The 25,000-nt window shown below is 43.8% G+C and overlaps 1 protein-coding gene across 1 annotated transcript; it reads left to right on the top strand.

Moving 5' to 3' along the window:
• Positions 1–1,532: 1,532 nt before the first annotated feature.
• LOC126387573 (serine/threonine-protein phosphatase 2A 55 kDa regulatory subunit B beta isoform) lies at positions 1,533–25,000 on the top strand. Its single transcript, XM_050040099.1, has 10 exons — positions 1,533–2,410; positions 9,972–10,069; positions 13,429–13,594; positions 14,512–14,624; positions 18,218–18,395; positions 18,563–18,727; positions 22,057–22,226; positions 22,804–22,895; positions 22,981–23,104; positions 24,710–25,000. The coding sequence occupies exons 1-10, from the start codon at positions 2,341–2,343 to the stop codon at positions 24,863–24,865; spliced, it is 1,332 nt and encodes a 443-aa protein (XP_049896056.1). The 5' UTR covers positions 1,533–2,340; the 3' UTR covers positions 24,866–25,000.

Genomic DNA, 25,000 nt, shown 5'->3' with positions numbered 1-25,000 from the left:
GTTGTTGTTCTGAGATGCTTTCCATTGGCAAAGGAGCCAGCGTGTTCATATTTTGCTTTGGCAGGAGAGCAGGGAAGAGAAGTGGAAGGGGGGTTAAGGGGAGAGGAGATTGGCATATATGCACAGGCAATGGGACAGGGGCAAGGAGAGAGATGGTAGATGTTATTAGAGAGGCAGCATTGATCCCAGGCTCTGGCTCCGTAATTTCCCCCACGCCTCCCAACAAAATCTGACAAACCTGAACCTCTCATCCATGCGGCTTCATTCTACGAAATCCATTGTTTTCCCTGATTCCATTTCAATTTCATTTGGTCTCGCTGCTCAGCTGTAACTTAGCCGAAGTCTTTTGTGGAAGAGGGACGCGCCGTGTTTCTTTTGTCCTCATAGAGCCTGTTTAAATATTGATAGAGATGGGAAGCACCGCTGACCACTCAGTCAGATCTGAGGGGGTCAAGGATGGCAGGGTTTCTCTGCAGATTTCATTAAGGGAGCAGAGGCCTGTAAATACGGAAGCATGTGAATCGCTAGGCCCTCACTGATGCTCCAGCAACCTTCATTATCCCCCTGCATGGATAACTCCCTGTAATGTATTCCAATGGAGATGGAGGTTGGAGGGTGATGGGGTGTAAAATAGCATGTGTAGGAAGGCCCTGTTTTTCTGCTACGAGCAGGCTGCCACCCTCACAGCCAGATACCCATTAGGACAGGAGCAGAGGATTGGATGTGCAAATGGTCCCATGGATTAGAGAGCTAATGCATTTAGGAGAGGGGGCTCCAATCTCTTTATTGCCACTGCTCTGTGTGTGTATTGAGGCTCGTGCAGGGGAGATACCCAGTCCCTTTGTGGAGCCTGAGAGATTTAGAGTAAAGTGAGTAGATAAGGGCAGGGATGCACTGTGAGTGCAGCCACACTGATGCAACGCAGACACTCATCAAAGCTTATAGTTTGACCAGAAGAAGGCTGGATAACTCAGCATGGAAATGAGATCTTTCCAGAAAGAGGCACAGACAGCACGGCCCTACTAATCTAATTAATCAGTGTCTGGGTTTTTTCATTTTCTCTGCCCTCTTTTCTGTCCCTCTTTGTTGCTCTCCGGTCTTCTCCCTTTCTGAACTCGTCCTTCCCTGTCTGCCCTGATTTCTCTGAATCTGAACTTCACGCCTGTCTGAAGTGTTTGGACAGAAATGTGCCATGTCATGCGCTTCCTATCACACATGCTATAAAGCCTCTGTTGTCCTCTCCTCGTGCACAGCCGCTGTGAGAGAACTGGATCTAGATGCAAAGAGGAAAGCATAGAAATGACAGTGTATAGATGCCTCTGCAGCAGGAAGGAGGGATGGTGATGCAGGATCTACTTATGAGGCAACCTGCTACCAGGCCATAAGGCAGCTGTCGGCTTTACACGCACGAACCTTGTAGGTGGTCATCAAGCTGTGAGCAAGCAGAATATGAACTCTTCCTCTGTGGCGCTGGTGGTGGTGGTGGTTCGAGTGAGCGTCACATTTGCTGCTTGTGTTTTTTTAAAGAGCCAGCCGCCAGGCAGCATGGGAGGGGCCCTCCTTTGCTGAGGCGCAGCAGCAGCAGCAGCAGCACTGTGGGTAACTACAGCACAGCTCTGCTCTCTCTGCGCTATCACAGTGAGTCAGCTGAGTTGCCGGGATCACAGGCGCCGGTGAGTGAGTGAATGAATGAGAGAGGGGACCCTGCAGGGTTTGGATACAGAAAGGCGAAGGTGCGACTCTGGAGATGCGCGGAGCTGAGACACTGACATGGAAACAGTGAAGTGATCGGAGCAAGCTTGTTGACGCATAATCCCGCCCGCCCCGCTGGCACTGGGAGGGGGGCAAATCTCGCCTGCCTAAACTCAAATCCTCCACAAGAGATTTACGGAGTGCGCTGCTTCTGCTGCTGCTGCGAGTTCAGCCACCTTCAAGAAGACATTTCTTTCATTTTGGCTCTACAGGCGCTCTGTGGTGATAATGAGCATATTTTTGGGAGATCCACATGTCTGTGAAGCAAGAGGACCTCATGCGCTATCATAATTAGGGTATTAAATCCACTGTTGGAATCGGCACTGTCACTGCGTCGCGGACGGTGGGCGGTTGGATGCGCCCTGAGGTGTGGACAGGACCTGCCCGCACATCACCATCATCATCACCATCATCATTATCATCAGCATCCTCATCATCACAGGCATTTGATCGTGATTGTGTTGATTACACCGGAGATCTGGAGCCATGACAGGCCCCCCGCTGGTCCCACAGCCCGCCTGCTGACGGTACCGGGCAGGATGGGAGCAGGTCTGCCGCGTTCAGGATCCCGAACCAGTCGATTTATCAATGGAGGAGGAGAGTGACACCCGGAAAATCAACAACAGCTTCCTTCGCGACCACAACTATGCAACCGAAGGTATTTAAAAAGGGCAAAAAATGCTCATTTTAAGCTGTTTTACCGACACAGAAAATAACCTGAGGCTGTAGCTGGAGGGATGCTGATATCAAGGCAAGATAAGTCATTGCATAGGAATATTAAAGGAACCATAAAAATACCTATTACGCAAATGTCACTGTAGGATGAATGGCCTGGGTGATAAAAATAAATATACATCTAGCTCATAAAGTGCGTAAATGCCATTTAAAGCGCATTTTAATCACCTCACTCACACCATAAGCTGCTCTAGGGACATTAAAGGAATATTCCGCTCAATTGTTATAAACATGGAGCCTGTAGCTCAGCCTGTAGCTGTGGTGTCAATAGCAGGAGATGATGAGGTGGCTTCCCATCATGCCTGCTATTTTAGGATGACCATCCTGACCGAGGGGAATCAGGGCTTTAATCTGTATGTACTGTGAGCAGCAGTGGAGTAAAGCCTCCTGTACAGCTGCTCCAGCGTCTGGAGTCTGTGTAGTAAACATGTGAAGCAGTACAATAACATGAATTAGTGATGAAAGAATGGATTTGTCTCATCATGTGTTCACTTGTTGAAAGAATTAGACAGAGAAGGTGCCCTCATTTTGAGATACTGAAATATGGATCTCTCTCTCTCTCTCTCTCTCTCTCTCTCTCTCTCTCTCTCTGTCACACACACACACACATACACACACAAACACACAGTATATTTTTACTGTACACGCTCATAACTGCAGCTTTGAACAATAGCTGTTTCCTGCAGCCCCGCTGCTCTAAATGCTGCTCCTGCACATGTGTGTTTCCTCCTCATTGACCACACATCAGCCCCTTGATGATCAGCCTGTTAACTAATTGATGCGAAATAGTTCCTTTATGTTCCACCGATCAGCTCCACCTCTCCTCCTCGAGCTGCTTAGATCATTGATCAACATCAAACATTGATTAGAGATAAAAGAGCCATTGTTAATCTTATTACGACCTCAGTCCCCATTCACTGATTATAATAACTTTATTTTATTATGCAGGGCAGTTATGGACATTAACTGCTGGACTGATATCAGAAGGTAATAAAACCATTGGGAACTAAAGGCCTCTCATTGCTGGGACTGATCTACAAAACATAATGTAATGCTGTAAAACGCAGCCACAGATTAATACAAGATTTCAGTCTATGTGCATAATGTGGATGTCTGTTTTCTTCTCTTTTATTCTCATTTTTAACAAATATTTGATCAGTAGGTGATCCATATTGTTCAGTTCGAAGCACTGTTTTATTTACAGTGTAGTCAGCTCTTATTTATAGTCTCTGCAGCATGGGGCAGCCTCAAATTCTTTCACACCAGACACATTTCACCACCCACTTAACATGAGGTTTGACAAAAAAGGAAACACGTTTAAAATATGATGGAAAGTCCTGTAGTTAAACAATCAAATAGCACATCCTCACAAATTATGTGCAGAATTTGATGGCATAGCATAGGTAGAGGGACATGGAGGGTACACATGGGTTGGTGGAGGGGATGTATTTGTGGCTGCAGGGTGGGTCGGAGCTGCCACCAGCTCAGGTTACTGATGCCACTGCAGGTTAGAGGAGAGACAAAGTCAAGGCTCAGAAAGCAGAGTCTCATTCTCACAATTTCTCCTGCTGCTTTCCTCAATTTTTTTTCCTTTCGTCATTTAAATATGGCAGAGCATGATCATTTGCTCTGCTCCCGCTCTTACAGATGATTCCTTGTCACTGCTAAACACACAGGCACCGGTTGAGAGCGAGGAGAAGTGAAGTGGGGGTGGGAGTGGGTGTGATGGATATCTTTGTTTGATGTGTGCACTGAGATGAGAAAACAGTAGGGGATCTTCCCTTTTCCAGCGTCTCACTCTTTCACTCTGTGTCATTCATTTGATCAGGAAAAAGTGGGCGAGAGTTACCCAGGGTGTAAAATGTGGCTCCTTAAAGCGAAGCACTGTCTGGTCTGTGGCCCATCTGCGCTTTTCAAACAAGGAACGTCTACTTTTGTTATTTTTTTTATTGCTGTAATTTATGACTGATCGTCACACCTCGTATACCATGAATGTGTGTGTGTGTATGTGTGTGTGCCCATTCACTGGTTTTCTCCTTGTCTTCTAAGTGGTATGAAGTCAGTCTGAAGCCAGAGATCATACAGGCTGGTGTCTGGGTCTATCATCCGTCCTCGTAAATTTAGCAAAGCGCACATGTTCCATCAGGCCCATTCTGCTCAGACCACACACACACACACACACAGTCACACATACACACATAGGTCCCTGATGAGTGGCGGCGAGCTGGTAGGGATTTCCCTCAGGCCATGCTTGCCCACAGCAGCAGGACACTTTAATGATGTCACATTTTAATGATGTCACTCACGCTGACCTTTGGTTTGCACCAATCCCACGCCCCAGTGGGTCTGTGGGCGGCTACATTGACCGCGTGTGCGTTACGTGCACACACTGTGCTGGTCATCCATGGTTGGAAATTTAAAAAAGTCAACCTCTATGCAAAGTTTCCAGGAACATCTCTGTTGTCTAGATGAAAGAAAATTGCTTTACAGTCTGATTTGCATTTGCCAGCCGCCTGCAGATGACACATTGCTAATGGTGATAGAATGGATGGTGTGTGTCTCACTGCAGCTGTGCACATCAGTGTGTGTTGAGTCAATGGACTGTTACGCTCCTACAACATGGGTCTCAGTTAATTTTCATAATCTACACCTTGGATGTTCCTATAATGGATGAAATTGTCAAATAGCAGAAAACCACTCGGGGTGTAAAAATGTAAATAGCTTCCTCGCTGTGAGGCAGGACCTAACCTATTGTCTGCGCTGGTATTGATTTCTGCTCCTTTACAATTTAGCTACCGGAACAATGACCTAAAGATCTATTGGTAGGACATGTAATCCTTTCCACCTTCTCTCCCCTGCCCCTTCTTTCCTCTCATTCTCTCTCTTCCTGCCTTGCTGCTGATATGTCTGTCTGATGCGAGTACAAGCTTGTGTGTGATGTGACCCCTCCAGACCTGCTGAATACTGATGCAGTCCCTGTAACAGAGAGCTCGCAGCCTTTATTGCAGCTGCTGATGAGAGCAGAGCACCGCCTATGGTTGCCTGTGCCAAGGCAAACGGCCCGGGGCCACACTTTAGGACCCCGGCATAAAAAGACTTAGCCCACCATACCCTCAGGTCCCATCCATTATTCACTATGAAACACTCAAAACGCCGAACCCCTCCTCGGCACGTAGCGCACGAAAGATAATGTCCATGTGTGTGTGTATGGGGGTTGGTGTGGGGGGCGGCGGGTGCTTAATGGCAAGCTGTGAAGTTGGGGCGAGTCACACTCCTTATTCAGCAGCTGCTTTCATCCGCTGATTAGCTTCTTATTAAGTCTGCAGCTCTATGAAAATTTAATGAGAATTTATTAAAGAATACCCGTGGTGTTGCTACTGTAGGAAGATTACAAAAAAATATCCTACTTCTCATATGACTTCCTGGTCATTTGAGGTGCCGCCGTGATAGATGTACTGTACGTGAGTCATTCGGTGCACTGCTAGCCTGCAGGCTAAGCAGTGTTTGACCTTTCTGGACTTTATAATGGGATACATTTGTAAGTTTTGATAGCTAATTCCTGTGTCCTGTCGAGGAAGCCTGCGTCACTCGGAATCTTTCATGTTTTTGTGATAAGGTCACTGTAGATACAGGATTTCAGTCTGTGCAGCAGCAATCTAATCTTTGATTCACTCCAGCCTTGAAAACGGGGAGATGAAAGGGATTGCACCAAAGCAACACAGACAGATAGAGAGGGAGAGACAGCTTTTGTTTTGGTGGTGGATTATAATTCTATGCACCCCCGCTTCCCCCACCATCCCCCTCCTACATCTTCAATTTCTAAGAGAATACCAAATAACAAGCATATGAAATGATCTCAGTATCCCTCTTGGTATTCGTGTCGGCGCATGCAAGAATCGATCGCTGATCCTACAGCTTTTCACCACTTCTCCTCCTTTCGCCCCGTCCCGTGTTGTGTCTGTAGTCAGATGTGTGCCACGTCGACGTGTTAATGAAGTGTGAGAAGTGAAGCAGTAACATGTCTCGCCCATTTCACCCTCCACTCCCCGGAGTGTGGGGATACAGGAAAGCAAGCGCACACATACATGGGCGTACAAAAGAAAGGGACTACACACACGTACGCACACATTCTGTCTTGTCCTCAAGGGGCTGATCCTGGAGAAACCAGGTTAATTAGCTTGTTCACTCCAGATCTTACAAAGAGTCATGCTCTTCAGATGAAGAGAGCTGCATTGTGCTCTGTTGCTTTGTGTGCAGCTAATAAAGCCTAATAAACCCTTAATCATATGACTGGGCACCAGACTAGTAGGTAGCACGGTTTATTCAAAATTTCGATTGATCTCCATTGTTGCTGTTATCAGCTGCTTATTCAGCACAGAAATAAAGGAACAGACAGGTGTTCAGTCTATCGCTGCAAAATTTCGGTGTTATTGTCCCTGGAGAAAAAAAAAGCAGATTGATAGGTATTGTTGATTATCGCAGAAGGAACGAACGCAGCGAGTGAAAAGAGAGTGCAAGAATGGACGTGAATTATCCCTCGTCCTGATCCTTTGACGCAGGCAGCTCAGCACAAGTGCTGTAATCCTCTCCTCTCAACGTCTAACAAAGCATTTACACGACACCATGTTGCTCGCATCCCTCCCTCTACCTGGAATTATTGTACAGCACTTACGCAACTAGCTTTCCATTCAGTCACATTATTTTGGATCTGTCTGTCTTACACAACCTTCCAGTGCCACAGGATCAAGCCTCAGTTTGTTTGTTTGTTTGTTTTTTTCACCCCCTGACAGGATTACATGTTGTCAAGAGGTTAGCCAGGTTTCTCCTATTTTGGTCTTCACTGCACTCTGTACTGATGAGACTCGCTGTACGATCTTTTATTGACCTACTTACCTCCCCAGACTTCCCCCCTCTTTTCTTTTAGTGGCCCTTTCTGTTATGCGTGATAGATGTTGCATGCTCGGGCGTCTATAAATACATTCAATATCCTCTCTCCCCACCCTGTGTTTCTGGCTCCTCGTGCACGCTTTTTCATTCCAGAATCAATGCATATCTATGTTTCCATCCAATTGGTGTGAGCTCAGATTCTATATTGCATGCTGTAGGCGGGGTTACTGAGGTTCAGATCAGGGAATAGAAACAGATAAGAGCCTGTGTTATTTCGGTCGTACGTACGCCGTTACACACACACATCACAGCAGCAGGCCAACAGGCTTGTCTGTGTTATTACTGGTGATTGATGTGTGTTATCTCGAGCATCCGTCTGATGCATCACGAAGCGCTGACCTGTCTGCGTCAGACCTGGCTGGCCACAGGATTTATGGGCTTCATCTGGTTATGGTCTGCTGATGAAGCTGTGTGTGTGTGAGAGCGAGAGAGAGAGTGTAAGTACACATTTGATCAGCCTGCTGCTAATTCCAGTCCACCTTGAACCTGCTGATGCTCACGTAATAAAAATCTGATCTGATGCAAGCGGAAATCATGACACAGACCCCGCCCACCTGCATCTCCACCTGCCAATCAGTTTGTTCCCTATAATGAAAGTTTATCAGAAAACACTGCTCAAACACGGCCCTGTCACTGGCTGAGGTTGAGTAGATTGCCTGTTTCTGGCTTGAATACATTTGCATGAGGAAAATCTAATTTAGGGAGGCATTCCATCACGTTAGCAAGAGTTTCAGCTTCACTGGCTTTTCCCTGATTCTTCATTCAGCAAGATGATTGAAGGATGTATCCGTGTGTAAACTCGTTAAATGGCACCCATCAATTACTGTTTCTCCTCGGTGACTTAATGGGTTGATGATGAGGAGAGAGAAGAGAGAGGGGGGAGACAGAAAAAAAGTGTGGAGGACAAAACGGTAGAGAGAGAAAAGCTTTGATTCAAGAATGCTGACTGCTAAGCCGATTCCATTCGATTCACACCAGTGGCTTTGGCCTGATGGTGTGTCTGTGTGTGTGTGTGTGTGACAGAGTGTGTGTGATGCAGAAAATACAGAGAGATAAATCCAGTGTCTGTTTTTTGCATGCATTTGCGAGGGTGTGTCAGTGGGGTACTCCCAGGCTGTAATTAGGTCAGAGTGTGTCTTGTCTGTGCAACATTAATTAGTTTATAGATTCAAATATGATTAGGATCCACACCCCCACGCCGCCACCAATGCTCCCTCACGTCATTATTAACACATGGCCATAAGAATCCCTTTGGGGTCATCGCTGAATGTAGCTTTCTCATCGACAATTAAACAAACAAGGGGAGGACATGCGCACACATACATTGGAAGACATGACGCTTAGTCATTCCCACCATGCACAGCAGCTTTATGTGAAGAGATGAGCCCGTCTACAGGGACTCCATTGTCTGAAGTTGTGTGCTGCATTGAACTGCACACACTCGCCCCAGATGCAGTAGCAGGTTTTCACTCTATTGCAGCACTCGCTCTGTCTGCTGAATTACAGCTAGCATCAGCAACTAAGTCTGAGAGCTATTGGCACACACACACACACACACACACACATATATACACCCCTCTGACTGCCGCTAGAGATGGAAACGGTCTCCATAGCAACATTCCCCTCTCCTGTTCAGCGCTCCGCCAGTAGCAGGTCCACAGAGGGCGTGGGGGGTACAAAACAACAAGCTCTCTTTTTCTCTCCCTCTCTGTCTAATATTATTGTCACTGTTAAACAGGGGGCTAGCCTCTGCTGTGTTGTGTGTCCGTGTGTGTGTGTGTGTGTGTGTGTGTGACAGATATTATGCTGTGCCTTTTTAGCTCGGGGCTGTATAATAATTACAGTCACCATTAGCCTCTCCTAAATCCAGGCAGATGTATGTCTTTGAGGAGGAGAGGAAAAACTACCTTAAGGGTAGGTGTCTGTTATTTACTTTTGGTCAAACTGTAGCTATGCAGAGACACTGAGAAATGTTGGCGACGGATTGTGAATATATTTATTTATTTTTTATCCTGTTGATGCACTGCATAAGATTGAAAGTTAAAAAGTGTGCCACACATATCGGCAGCAAAGAGCGCATGCTTTATTTAAAGGTTTATGATTGTGTTTTTTAATGAAGGAGCAGGAGAGTCACTGAGCAGCACGGGGTCTTGCAGCCGGGAGGAGAGAGGTGAATGGGATTATTAGTGTGGCGACAGCGTCCTTTAAAAAGCAGGAGTGCCATTAAATGACACAGATTGGCTCACTTCAGTCAGACGAGGGGCTGAATTAGTTGATATCATGCGGTGACTCACTCAGTGGCTTCTCCTAACCCATATTTCACTAAACTAGGGTATCTGTGCCGAAGAGTCCTCTGTGGGCTCCTCACGAGATTCCCCTTCCCTTCCCCTGACATGTTTTCTAGAAGTCACTCTACCAGATGTTACGGAAAGGTCTTTCTTTCTTTCTTTCTTTCTTTCTGACTGATACCTTGACAGCTTTGTGTGCGTCCACACTGACATTTTCTCCCCCTCTCTGCTCTGCTTCCTGTGTTGCAGCTGACATTATCTCAACGGTTGAGTTTAACTCATCGGGGGAGCTGTTGGCCACCGGGGATAAAGGAGGCAGAGTGGTTGTCTTCCAGAGGGAGCAGGAGGTAGGAAATGCCAACAATGCAACACTAATTATGCTTGCCCTTCTGCCGAGAGCATTTGACAGCCTTGAAACATTAAAGTCGCATTGTTTGCTTTTAGATAAGTAGTCAGTCAAGGGTTTCATGGAAAAGGATTGTTAGCTGGAAATTCAACAGCAAATATCTTAAAACCATAAATAATAAACATCTCTTTGACCGCTAAGAAGCTTTGGTGGAGCCATCATTATAAACTCATGTTACATGGAGAAGCATTGTTTAAAACCACCCAAATTTATTCTGAATTCCAGTTATTATGTCAAGGTTTCCAATGATACTAAATACTTAATGCTGAATTACAAAGAAATATGTGACAATGCTGCCATGTGCGTCTAGATTTTCATGTATATGTAGCACCATGGAAGAGAATGTTGATTCAATGTAAATGTGCCATATAATGTAGCTGCTATGGAGTGCTAGAACAAGCAAATAATAAAACAAACTAGGAGAGCACCCAGATCTCTGCCAAGGCCAATAGTCCAGTCCTCTATGATATGCAAATCTGCAAGCACAAACACTGTATATGGATGTATGTATATATTTTCCAACTATATGACTGTACCTAGCTGAAGCCTCATTATTAGCTGTTCATGTATTATTTGCTTTTAAATTGGAAATATTTCACATGCTTAACATGCATTTATTTAAATCAGAAAACACTTAATTATCATGCATATGTATGATCATATATATGTGATCAGCATATGTGATCACAAGGAAGACATTTTACTTGAGTCAAATTTAAATTCACATTTAGAAAGAAAACCTTATAACCAAAACCAGTATGATTTAGTAACTTAATCTTTACACACATGGTGTTACAACTGTACTGGTTCTTGCATAAAACCACTGTGCCCAAATGTTCCATACCATCTGTTGCTGCATGAAGTTTGAGTAACTCTATGTGTAGGCTATCCTAGAGGATCACTGGTACCTGTGAATATGGATTATAAAATGGAGTCATCGTATTTCTACAATTTACTCCCATCTACTGGACTTTAAAGTCTCCATGAAATGAAAAATATGATTTTATCTCTTGTTATATGCCTAATATATGTTAAAAAAAAGTATCTGAATATTTTTACATCAACATGCCTGTCTTTTCTCGTTCTGTGAAACCAGGTAAATGATTTGTTTGATGATGCATCCTCAAAATGAATCCAATCAAATAAGGCTTTGGGTGACTAGCTGGCAACGAAGGTCATATAAAACCACACCTCACTGTCTGTGGGTTGCAGTCGCTAGCTAACAGAGCAAGAGAGATGTGTGTTTGGATATCAGTAGGCTAAACCTTTTTTGTCATATCCAAAACAATGTGGTGGAGGAATAATCATTCATCTCTCCCTTGTCCTCCTCCTTACCAAGGGACGTACTGTATGTGTGGAGCCAACAGTCCGCTCAACAGCAGACTCCACTGTTGCTCTGTATCACGCCACACACTCGTTGTAGCGGTCCAATTAAATAAGAAGGATTTGTTTTAAATCCCTCTTGTAATTGTGTACTGACACTTGTCACAGTACAGAAGTTAAAAACGCTCTAACGTAACAATGTATGGCATTTATTCTGTCAAGGCCAAATGTCTTGTCTCGCAATGTTAATGACAGTGAAAAATAATTTGTGTATTCGCCCCATGATTTGGATCCACTCCAAGAGTTAAGCCATTACGTTTATCAGGCCCATGTTGCACCCTTCCACCATGTTTCATCAAATTGGGCCAGTAGTTTCTCAGTAAACCTGCCAACAGACAAACTAAAAAACAAACAAAATGGGCTGAAAACATAACCTCCTTGATAAAAGTCACAAACATATATATACTGTATACACACACACGTGTAATGTTGTGAACCAGTGTAGAAAACAGGACTAAGGTTTTCTGTCCACATTACAGTTTTCTTTGGCAGAAAAGTGTTGGCAGGGTGCAGGAGAACACTTCATCTGGGAGCCTTCCTTAATGACGTGCTACACATCGGTTTTGTTTCTATGACAACAATATCAAAGATCTAGAGTAACTAGGCAACTAACATAACACCATGTTAACAGACGGTTTACTGCACTTTTAACAATATGCTTACAACACGTATGGTCATAGAAGAGCAACACTCACCAGCATCATTTAGTGTCCAGCCGATCTGCTCCCACACTTTTGTTGTGATAGTTTCTTACTGACGTATCATACAGCTCGGGATACACAATAGCTAAAGGAGCAGCAGTGACGACACCAGCGCCCTTGGGAAAAGTTCCAAGGTTTTCAACCAGAAGCATACTAAAGGGCTGCACAAATATGCTCTGAAAAAAAGACACTGGGTGCAGCTCTTTTTCTCTAGGCGGTGGCATGCTCTCTCCTCATTGGGAACAATTAAAAAAAAGCTGGAGCTTTGGAAAAAAAAGACCATTTGTCTCTAAAATACTCACAGCATGTTAAGTTTAATTCGGGAGAACATTCTTCATTTATTGAAGTAAACGGGGACCATGATCAACAACAGCAAAACTACATCAAAACAAACACTCACACAACTCGCACAGTATAATCCAAGTCTATTTTATCCAGTTGTATGCTCAGATCTTCCACAAAACTAAAACATTATGATCTAAAACAAGTCAGTTCAAACAGTCTTTTGCACGGCCGAGTCGTGTGTCTGGGCCTGCATGTTGTTTAAACTCTGCTCAGAGCCCATACACACACACATGTGCTAAGGCATGTTCAAGGTGTGTTAGTGCAGGTAGAAGTGTTTTAAGTAGAAAGGTTTTTAGCAAAAATGCATGTTTGAGAAGTACAGAGCGTACGACTGGATAAATGAGACCTGGACTATACTGTACAAGTTGTGTGAGGGTTTGTAAAAGAAGGTTTTGGTCCCCAGTGACTTCAGTACAAGAACAATGTTCGCCTTTTTTGGATTCTCCGTTCACCGTGGAGGCATGTGACACAAACAAAGTATTCTTAACAAACTGAAGGTAACAGGCAGTGAGTTAATGATATACAAATGGTCATTTTGCAGGTGAAGTTGTCTTTAAGCAAAACTTTGACTAACTAAATGCTAAACTATTGCTAAATGCTCACATCAACATGCTAATACACTGTTTGTTGCTTAGAGGTTATAATGTTTCCCAAGATGAAAAGTAATGGGGTCAAAGTTATGCCATTACCATGGCTAAAGTATTTTTCTCACTATGAAGCTACTTAAGGAAGAGTTTAAGATGACTAAAATTTGAATTTACACCAGCAAATGTTGGACACCTTGTTAAGTGCTTTAACTCTGTTGTGGGAACCAGCCTTGTGGCGTTAACAGCAAACAGGTCAATCCCTCACTATGTTTCTTCTCCTGCAGAGTAAGAGCCAGCCCCAACGTCGAGGGGAGTACAATGTTTACAGCACATTCCAGAGCCACGAGCCCGAGTTTGACTACCTGAAGAGTTTGGAGATTGAGGAGAAGATCAACAAGATCAAATGGCTTCCTCAGCAGAACGCCGCCTACTTTCTGCTCTCCACCAACGGTCAGTTAGTAAGCTAAGGCAATCGTGGTATTGTTGGAGCAACACAAGTGGCGAAATGGTCAAAGAAACCATTAATCAGTCATGAGAGTGTTTATAAATGTGGGCAGAGTGTTGTTGTTACTCACTAACAGTGTCAGCTGAAGGCATGATTCATCCCTCACTTTGCAGAATGGTCAGATATACAGTACAGCTGATGTAAGAGATGTTATTAATATCACATGAAAATGTCACTTTGACTGTTTGTGTGAATGTATTGGTGTTTCGCTCGGCTGAGCAAGTGCCACCAGAAGCGTTTCAGATTGAGAACTTCATGCATGGCTGCAACAGCAGGAGCAGACACACATATCAAAGCATGTGACACCACACACCACACATGCATGCTAGCTCAAAGAGACGCACACACACATCAGCGGCGAGACGTCTTGCAGATTGTGAGCTTCATGCATGGCTGCTACAGAAGTGCTAGCGGTGGCTGGAGCAGATGGCGGAGGGTCCTGTGGCGATGGCCTCGCTGCTCTGACACCAATATTCACAGCGGAAATTAAAAGAGAGAGAAAAAAAAGGCAACAACCTGACTGCTGCCGCCATCCCCCTCACTAGACTGAGACGATGGGATGTAACTGGTGTTTGTGTGATGGAGAATTGAAAAGCGCCCAGATGGCTTTTTCAGGGGGAGCGTATACTGCAGCCGGGAAATGTAGTCAACATGTAGATTGATATCAGTGACATCAGAATGTACACAGGAACCGCCATTCATCATTCTCGCTGGCTCCTGCCCAGCTACATGCCAGATTGGCTGCCCAACCCCCCGCATCCATCTTGTATCTGAGATTCACTGTAGTGAGCCTTGATCTAACTGTATGTTGTGTTCGTGTGTGTCCGTTTGTGTGTGTGTTTGTGTGATGTATCCATCCCAGACAAGACGGTGAAGCTGTGGAAAATCAGCGAAAGAGACAAGCGTCCGGAGGGCTACAACCTGAAGGATGACGATGGACGGATCAGAGACCCGTCGACCATCACCACGCTACGGGTGAGGGGGTCACAGAAAACTGTCAGGTCTAACACAACCCAAAATGTCACAAGGAGTCAGGTCAACGGCTGGTGTGTTAAAATTTCAGTTTGACTCAAAGTCAACAGCAGGTTGTGATCTGAAGACAAAAAAATTCCACCTTTGTCTTGAATTAAAACAAAAACAAAACATTTCAAGCTGCAGCCAGATGGCCTCTTGAAGCTTGAGCCAACAGCTAGTTAGCTTAGCTTAGCATTACCACAAAAAAACAGGGAAACAGCTACTGTTGCCCCATCAAAGGTAACTAAATCGGCCTACCAGCACCTCTAAAAGCTCACAAATAAACATGTTACATTCTACAAATGCAACTTGGAATTCTTAAACTTTGGTCTTTGGACAATTTAAACAGACATTTAAACTGAGGCGCCCCCTTAATTTGAATTTCCTACTGGGAAAGTCAGACCTACCCCAACCTCAAAATCCAAGATGGCTGCTCTTTGCATCATCATTAAGGAGAGCTGTAGTAATACACACTTTATTAGCACTTTTGTCTTATTAGTGTTTCATTAAAAACAGTCGTACACACAGTCTGTCCAACTTCTATCTGTGGACATGTTGCTACAGGTTTGGTATGCGCATAATACAGCGTAATGCGTTGTTATCAACTGGTATTGCTAACAAAAGCTAACCTGGCTAGAATTGGTAATGCTAACAACATCTTGGTTTTCTGACTTGTTGTACTGGAACACAGTCAACTCCAGTGTGACGTTATTCCCAGCTCCAACCCCCAACTTCCGTTAAAAGTAAGTTACCTTTGGACTAGGGCTACATGATAGTAGGAAAATATGCAACATTGATAGTGATATTACTTGCGAAATTGCAATAAAAAGATGTTAAAGTGAACATCAGTTCTGCATTTGCTGCTTTCAGTATGCTGCTGAAATACAACACATATCTTGTTAAATTAAAAAAAGTTAAAGGAAAAATTTCCCAGCACTCTTTCATTGAACATTGAACTAAACACAAAAGGCACCACTAAAAAACAGAGTCATAGTTTCATAATAAAGTGCAGTTTTTACTGATACTCTTTCAACTAACTTAAAAGATCCCTGAGTGCATATTACAGTGTTTCAAAATGTGTTTATCACCCAGGTTGTGATGATGATAAAAAATACTGCATATTGTGCAGCCCAGGCTATATGCTAAGCCAAGATAACTGACTGCTGGTGGTAGGTTTATATTGAACTTACAGATATGAGAATGGTGTCACTCTTCTCATCTAAATTTTGGCAAGAAAGCAAATAAGGGCCTTTTCCAAAATGTTCAACTATTTCTTAAAAACAATTCAGCAGTTCAGGAAGTTTTTGGATGGATGTCCCTCTAGAAAGGCATGTTGATGGTAGACTTTTCCCAGGTGACATTTTGACTCATCATAGTGGCAAAAGCACTAATATTGTTACTAATAACAATAACCGTCCCAGTAAGAAGTGACAGTTTGACAGTCAACCAGCATGAACAATACCAGAAGCTAAATAGGTTTTCATTCATTTTATAATTAACACCTGTGCTTTTCCTGTTCTGGAGGTAGTTGTGAGTAGTCTGAAGTCTGAATACGTACAGTCCAGATAAGCTGATTAAATCAAAATTTAGCATTCAGTCAGGATGCTATGATAGCCTTTAATCCATCATAAACTTCTTAGCAGGGTGCGCTGTATGTCTGCACTGTATCAAAGCAGACACAGTAATATATGCTCACTTTCAGTTCTGATAAATGACACACACACAATCGTTGGACAATTTGGAACTGAATCTGGCAGAAGAAAGTGAGAATGAGTGATCGATATGTGCGCTGAGGTGAAGACCATGAAGGGATCATCCTCTCTGCCTGCCCCCCCCCCCCCTCTCTTATTCTTATCACTCCACTACCTCTTTAATTTTCACACAAAGCAGTCAGGCACATAGGACAGTGTGTGTGTGTGTGTGTGTGTGTGTGTGTGTGTGTGTGTGTATACATGTGTGTGTGTCTGCCATAGTAGATTAGTGCTGTGTTCAGCGTGTCTGTCCCTCTTTGTCTGGCTGGCCAGGGGATCATAGCAACCTGGAGGACAGGCCGGGACTGTGGCAATCCTGTTTAGAGGCTGTGAAATCTGCGCATGGGGGGGGAGAAAGCACAGGAGGAAAGGGAAGAGCTTAGAAAAATCATAACAAAATGTAGCCAAAAATAATCAAACAACGCACGCTCTTTATTGTATCATGAGAAGTCTATGATTCAGTACGTCCTAAAAACAAAAAATATATACTTTATGTGTTTTATTTGATTTCTACTGGTTTATATTGTTATAACGTAAAATATTTCATGTTATAATGTGATTACTTATAACGTTACAATGTAAAAAATATCTTGTAAAAACATGAAAAAGAACTTGTTATAACATGAAACTTCTCATGTTGATGTAACTGACTGATCCGTTGTTTTTTTTTCCTGGCGTGGCAGCAATACCCGTCCGTAGATTTCAGCTATAAAAAGGAAACTGCTTTCAAATTTTGTGCTGTGAAAAGATCAGATTAGTTAGAAATATCTTAATGTAAAATATTCTGTTTTACATATTATAAGGAGGTGTTAGGTCATTTCAAAGGTGCAGGAGCAAAGCTGAGCCGTGTAACTGTCAGTGTTGGGGGTTATGGGTTAATACGGTCCGTGTCTCTCTGGACAGCCAGTGAAAGACATGGAAATGAAGTGACACCCATGGAGATACAGCAGCCTGCTGGGCTGCCATGTCTCTCTGTCAGTGCCAGCAATGGACGAGAGAAAAAGGGAAGAAGCAGTCGATTTGTTCTCCTCTCTCGCTCCCCTCCCTTCTCTCTTTGTCTGGGTTTTATCTGGCCAACGGGGGGCTGCATGCAGACTGGAGCTGGGTGTCTTTGAAGCCCGAGCAGCGCAGTGTGTGTGTGTGTGTGTGTGTGTGTGAGCTCGTCTTAATTCTGCAGAGTTCAGTTATCATTCCTCAGCAGGGCCGAGCGATGCCCTCGGGCCATTTCTCTTTCCACCTCCTTCGCTTTCTCTTTTTTCTTGCCTTCTCACACACACACACACACACACAAACAAACAAGCGAGCAGGAGTGACTTCTTCAGCACTTACATGAGAGAAAGACAGAGAGCGATGGAGGGAGGCGTGATCTCAGAGTAGCTGTGTAGCTAACAGATATTCACCGTCTGATTGAACCTGCGCATCAAACAGCCCCTGAGCCCCTCAGTCACTGTCGCTGTTTCATTAAGATTTGTGGAGTAAATGTCACATGAACCCCTGGAGTCAGCTGGTTTCTCTCACACACACACACACACACATGCAAAATATTCACACACACACACACACACACACACACACACACACACACACACACACAATATTCACACACAAGCAATTATGTGCATGTACATTCACAGAAACAGATAATATCGAAGAAGGCCTCGAGGAAACCAGCATCAAAGTACACAGAACACTGAATCAGTGTTACAAAACACATCAAAGCCTTTAAGATGAATTTCTTGCATATTTTTCTGTTTCTTTATATCTCATTTTTCCCCTCTCTAATTGACCTGTCTTCACCAATAGGTGCCGGTGCTGCAGCCTATGGACTTGATGGTTGAGGCTACAGCCAGGCGGGTATTCAGTAATGCCCACACCTACCACATCAACTCCATCTCTGTCAACTCCGACCTTCAGACGTACATCTCCACCGACGACCTCAGGGTCAACCTGTGGAACCTGGAGATCACCGATCGCAGCTTCAGTATCCTCTTACACGGGTCTTTTCTGTGTTTAGGAGCTGTTAAAGTCTGCATAAAATGGGTGTAAAGTAGTCCTGTTATTCAGTCCTGTTTGTACACAAAATGAGTCACTGTTTTCAGAGCTAAAATTCAAAACAGTTGCAGTTGTTCCTTAGCGCCTTTCTCTCAGACATCGTGGACATTAAGCCAGCCAACATGGAGGAGCTGACGGAGGTGATCACCTCAGCAGAGTTTCATCCCCAGCAGTGTCACACCTTTGCCTACAGCAGCAGCAAAGGCTCAATACGCCTCTGTGACATGAGAGAGGCCGCGCTCTGCGACAAACACTGCAAATGTGAGTACCAGTGGCGTGCATCATGGGAAAAAAGAGTGACATGAAACAGTCAACGCTTGTGTGAAAATATAAAATGTCTATTAATATTTATGGTGCTTCATTATATTTACTGGGCAAGCCACCAAGAAGTGCTGTAAAACTTAAGTGCTAGCATTTCAGTAATTTAAAGGTATACTATTGAGGATTTTCCTTAAAGACAATATATAGACTCATCTAAAAGTAATCCCTCTCAATCAGCACATACGAACCAGTATGTAAGTGTGTGGCGGTATATTTTTCTGCAGAGACTCTGCCCTCTGCCTGTATTTTCTTATCTTGCTGTGTTCGGGATCATCCACAGCATGAAGGTGAAGTCAGGACTTTACAAAAAGGTAGTGACCAGGTGCCAGACTGTAAGCAGTGCACATCAAAGAGGAAGCTATGAAAATCGTGACACAGTGCTGAGAAAAAACAAATATGGCAAGGTGAAACACCAAGTGGACAAAGCTTGTTCCAAAAGGAGAATAAATCTGGGGTGGGCTTTTACTTATGCTGGTGATGACAATTCTTGCATATTTTACCTTTAACTGTGATATATTCTGCGTATTTTTGTTCCTGCCTGTCATCTAAACGTTGCCTTTTCTGGCAAGCTTTTGCATAAAGTTTAAAAAATAGTTGCATTGTACTGAACTGAACTGAAACACTGAATCCCTTTATTTATTTTAGCTGAATATTTTTTCCCCCTAAAAACAGTCAAATTTAGATATTCTTCCTTCTTGCAAATTCTCCACATTACAGCTAAACAGGGCACTAATAAATGTTTCTAAAGAACATTTTGGGTGAAAAATGGGCAATTCAGTAACATATTCTTGGTTTATATTTGATCAGCACTGCCTAGTTTTGATCAGATTTGGTCTACTGTAAGTTTGAGAGACAAAGAGAGGGGCGGGTCTGTCTCTTGATCCACTTCTGTACTCTTTGTATACAGTGTAGTTGCATGGGTGGCCGGCAATGCAAAATGCAAAAAGTATAGACTGCAGGTCAAGGAACAGCCTTGAGAGCCAGCGAAACTCCACCAGATGACGTGTTTTGAGTTATCTGGGTAGGGGACAAATAGATCTAGGCACCAGATGGAGGAAAGTTTACTATATTTATACATACAACCCACATTGTTATGACACAAATCTGTAAGAAAATCAGCGAAGTACCATTTTTAGCCCCCCTCCCGAAAAAGTCCAGTATGCCCTGATCTGCATGGAACTGTCTATCATGAAAAATCATCACTAAAAACTTCTAAACACAACTGCTCCAGCAGGAATTTCATCCTAAATCTGGGAGAAATTAACAACATCCGCAGCCAAGATGAAATGTTTTCCCGATGTCAGCATGTAGCTACATGTAGCAGTGTCAATACTTGCAGTAGCGTACCTGGAGCAGATGACCATAGAAGGAAATCCATCGTGATCAGACGTCAGCTTGTCCAGAAAGTAGAAAAAACTTTTAAATAGAGTATTCAGAATGTTCTGAAACCTGAGGCTTTTGCTCACATGAATTACTTTTACATACGCTTACCACATTTTTTCAAACTTTGGCCATATTTAATATGAACATGCATCATGGTAACATAATATATATGACATAATATGAGAAAAAAACCTAAGAGGTCCGCTCCCCTCCCTCTATGTATATATAAATACAACATGGTAGCACCATGATTGCAAATTCACACAATTTTTTTCTGCTTCAGCTCCACCTTGTCTGACTGTGAGATGCAGCCCTCCCCTTGCTCAATATGCCAGGATTGATAACCCATCAATAATTCTCTCTGTGTGTTTCAAACAATGAATGGCCTTCTCTAAAGCTTAACATCACGTGCATACGCTTTGGATGAATGAATAATGAATACATTGACATTTTCGCTGCAAAATCAATGGCTTAAGAGCAATTGCATTAGTCCCTCGTGGACACACCTTGTTGTTCGATAATGCCAGTCATTTCCTCAGACATATTGATGCATTCACTGGACCATGCACTAACACGGCCTGTTGGATTGCGCATGAGCATTTATTTGAGGGCGAAATAAGCGTATAAGTATTAGAAAATATTTGGATTTAGGCGTAAATTTTAAGCCAAGATATTTACAGCTGTTTGATATTGACTTGTACGTGCCGTTACTTGACAGGTGCTCGCAGTGCGCACACACACATGCACACACACACACTCACAGAGAAGGCAGGTGCTCTCGTTAGCCTCGGGACAGGTCTGTTGATAGCGACCCACTGTCTCACTGCATGAGCGGTGTATGGCTCAGAGCGATGAATAATGCCCTCCCTCCCACGCATACACACACAGCTCCTCCTTCCCTTGACATCCACACACACACACACAAAACTTCCTGAACCTTCTACATAAAAACACACACACTCATACCCTCCCATACCTGTGAATCTGGGAGGCCGGTGGTATCAGTCAGTGTTAGATTGAGGATGGATGGATGGAGGGACAGGAGAGGATTGCCAAAGCGCAGAGCCCCAGGACAGAGAGAAAGGGACCAAGCAGCCCCCATGCCAACTCCCTAGGGACCCTATTATACACCCCTGGAGTGGGATGGGAGGGAGGGCAGGGACACACACACATGCATATATACATGCACATATTGCACACACCCACATATACACAAACACTCATTCACTGACACACACAAATCCAGAGGGGCCCAAATGGGCCCAGCACTTTGACATTGATTTGTTTTTCTTATCCCTTCCTCATCCCCCCCATTTTTTCATCTCTCACGCTGCATCCCTTGTTAGACTCCCCATTGACACATCACAGAGCTATTCTCCAGGCCTCAGCTGAGGAGGAGGGAAGGGGGGAGAATGGTGGGGGCATTTTTGGAGAGATGGAGAGGAGTGAGGGGAGGAAGGGTGGGAGGAAAAAGAGGAGGAGGAACAATAACTTGACAGCTAACGATGGAATGCCTGGCTCTTATCCCCAGCGTGCTGGCCTGCACACAGATCAGCAGCTGCCAGAATCAATATGAATCATAACCAATATTTACCCAGCATGCTGACCCACGACTCTCCCCCTAAACACACACAGAAATAATACCGTGAAGAGATGCAGCTGCTGCAGCAAAACCCCGCATCCTCGCATTGTTGTGGCTGTTATTGTTTGCTAATGATGGCCCCCACCACCCAAACAAAATCTGCTTTGTTTTTTCTCCTCGCTGCGAATGATTAAAAGACTTGCGGGTGGAAAAGCATCTCTTTTAAGCAGCGATCTCCTACAGTGTAAAATGTGTTTTCTCTGTCAGAAGATAACTGCTTTATTGTTTCTTTTTTCTCTCATAGACTTTGAAGAGCCCGAGGATCCCTCCACTCGCTCCTTTTTCTCTGAAATCATCTCATCCATCTCTGATGTGAAGTTCAGCCACAACGGGCGCTACCTGATGACAAGGGACTACCTCACTGTCAAGGTGTGGGATCTTCAAATGGAGAACAAACCGCTGGAGACGTACCAGGTAAGCTTTCATCATGCTTTGACGTGCCTGTCGGACAGCTTGAAGGCTCCAAAGATAATCCTAAGTAACAGTTAGGCCGAGATCAAATCAAAACTTATTGATTTCAGACTAATCACTCAACATAATCCTGTTTCTCTGTCACCCTGGCAATCTGTGACCGTGTCATCTTTAGCGATGACCCCAGGGGGGCTTATTGAGCAGACTGTCCGTAAAAAGACAGATAGTGACGGTGCCGATGCATCCTGAAGGGCAAAACCTCCCACTGTGTGGTCACCGGGGTCAGATCCACACTGTCTGATCAGCGGAAGCCATCTTAGGGCAGGTCATGATTGATAGGGCCATCAGCTGGGCTCAAGGGATTCTCTGTCCGTTTCTAGCCACGCCTCCACCTGCTACCTAGCATCTTAGCAGGGGTCACCAGGTCTGGAGGGATTATTGAAAGTAGAGCATATGGCAGTGCAGCTTATGGTTGTGTGGTTGTCCAATGAAAGGCAATATGACAAAGTTAAGATGCTGGGAGAGTGTGATCGTAATCCACCAACTACTTCAGATACTCAAGTTTTTGTTTGCTTTTTAGGTCCATGACTATTTACGTGGAAAACTTTGTTCTCTGTATGAGAATGACTGCATCTTCGACAAGTTCGAGTGTGTCTGGAATGGATCAGACAGGTACGATTTATTTACTTCCATCCATCCATCCATGCATGCATTTATCTAGCTTAATAACCCTTTGCTCTTCCCTGCTCCTCCTCAGCGTCATAATGACCGGCTCCTACAACAATTTCTTCCGAATGTTTGACCGAAACACCAAACGTGACGTCACACTGGAGGCGTCCAGGGAGAACAGCAAACCCAGAGCCATTCTCAAGCCTCGCAAGGTACAGCACTGCTCATCAGTACAAGACTTGTACTTGACTTGAAAGACTTTTAAAAGAACAAAGTTAAAATATTACACCAAACTCCCTTTAAGAAATATGACATTTTAACAATTCCCTACATGTCTGCAAAAACACATAGCTCTAGAAATGCAAGATAAAAGACGTCATTTGTCGACAGTATTCTTATCACATCGGCATCCATATAATCTATAAAAATAAACTGTATTTGTGTACATCTACATCGTTGATTTTGTTGCTACAACTTGCTACCATCCTCCGTTGTTTAGCAGCAATATTTTAGCGTGACAGGGAATGGGAATGAGAGGCAAAACATTTCAGAAATTGAGATTTCTCACTAAAATTAGTGCTGGCTGGTGGATCAGATACGCTCTGATTAAACACAGACTCCTGTTCCCTTCACAAACGCACCAGTATCAAACATTCCACAAACTGACTATGGAGGCCTACGCGTGTCAGGTAATAACAACTGAAACTAATTTTGTGTAATTATGATACATAATATTACAAGTAAACATTTGACTTTGCTACACATATAATTGCTGTATAATTGACCCTGTTAGATTGAAGTATTTCCTGTCTGAAAAGGAGTAGGAAGCGAATACTTATTGACTCCTACCCCTTTTTTATATTTCATCAATGAACTTAATATTAAACACAAATATTCCCACTTGCCATCCCAGTGTTCACCATACACACCTTGATCAAGTCAAATGTCACTGAACTTCACTATTTGCCTCAGCCAAGACTTAAGTTAAGACAGCTCACACTGAGTTATAAGACCACGTTACATCAACTAAGCATGCATCAGCTGAGTTAAAAAACACTCAAGATTTTATTCCGACTTTGGATATTTGTCAACCATAGTGAAATAGCAATAGCAATTGGTGTGAGGCTGACATTACCTGATATCTGGAATACCTAGTTTTAAGGCAGCTGGATTTGAATATTGTCAGAGTATTTCTATGAGTGAGGAAAATGTTAGATGTCTCCACTTGGTTTCAGATTAGCATTTTTAGATATCCTGAAGTAGAAGAAAGTTGGACACCTCCGCATTAGATGTTTGGTTTCTTTTGTTCTCTTCACATCATTTCTCCCCACAGAAAACAGACCAGTTGGGCTTTTAAATGTACACACAGTGAAGCAGGTTAAAGCTGCGGCAATCAATATTTTAAATGTACAATGGGTCAAATGACGGTGTAATGTGAAAGGGGTCACTCAAAGTGGTGAACCCACAGAGAATTATCATCTGACATTGATGTTCCCCTCAGTTCATCTGAGCATTTTAGCCCATTGTTTTAATTTTATGGCCTTTACCGTCGTAGTTCACACTCTGAGTGGCTAAAAAAACATGACCCCAAATGAATGCTAATTTTGCTGCGTGTCTCCTGAATGTGAAAATAGTTTGCTAACATATGTTCCATATCTACTTTATAGGGTGATATTATGTCAGTGTTGCATTTCACAGCCTGCCCCCAAGTGGGCAAAAATAAATAAATACTGCTTTAACATCACTAAAATCAGTGCTAATTTATGCTGTGCACACTCATATTTTAACGCCTCTTTATCCTTCCTGTTGTCTTCCAGGTGTGTGTGGGTGGGAAGCGCCGTAAGGACGAGATCAGTGTGGACAGCCTAGACTTCAGCAAGAAGATCCTTCACACTACGTGGCACCCGCATGAGAACATCATTGCTGTAGCGGCCACCAACAACCTCTACATCTTTCAAGACAAGGTCAACTAAAGGGCAATCTGCCCATGCTGACCCCTGACCCCCACATGCAAAGGGGCTGCAGGGAGAGCTAGAGTTGGAGAAAGAGAGAGATGAAGCCGGTATCTACATCCTTCTCCTCCTCTCCCTATGTCTTGTTGCTGCTGG

The sequence above is a fragment of the Epinephelus moara genome, unplaced genomic scaffold (assembly GCF_006386435.1).
Source record: "Epinephelus moara isolate mb unplaced genomic scaffold, YSFRI_EMoa_1.0 scaffold907, whole genome shotgun sequence".
NCBI lineage: Eukaryota > Metazoa > Chordata > Actinopteri > Perciformes > Serranidae > Epinephelus > Epinephelus moara.
The sequence above is the reverse complement of the archived record's forward strand: the minus strand, read 5'-3'. Positions and strand labels throughout refer to the sequence as shown.

Coding starts and splice junctions, on each gene's coding strand:
- LOC126387573 (XM_050040099.1), top strand. CDS start 2,341: ATGGAGGAGGAGAGTGACACCCGGAAAATCAACAACAGCTTCCTTCGC. Junction 18,396..18,562: donor GATCACCGATCGCAGCTTCA/GTATCCTCTTAC, acceptor CCTTTCTCTCAG/ACATCGTGGACATTAAGCCA. Junction 22,896..22,980: donor GTCTGGAATGGATCAGACAG/GTACGATTTATT, acceptor GCTCCTCCTCAG/CGTCATAATGACCGGCTCCT.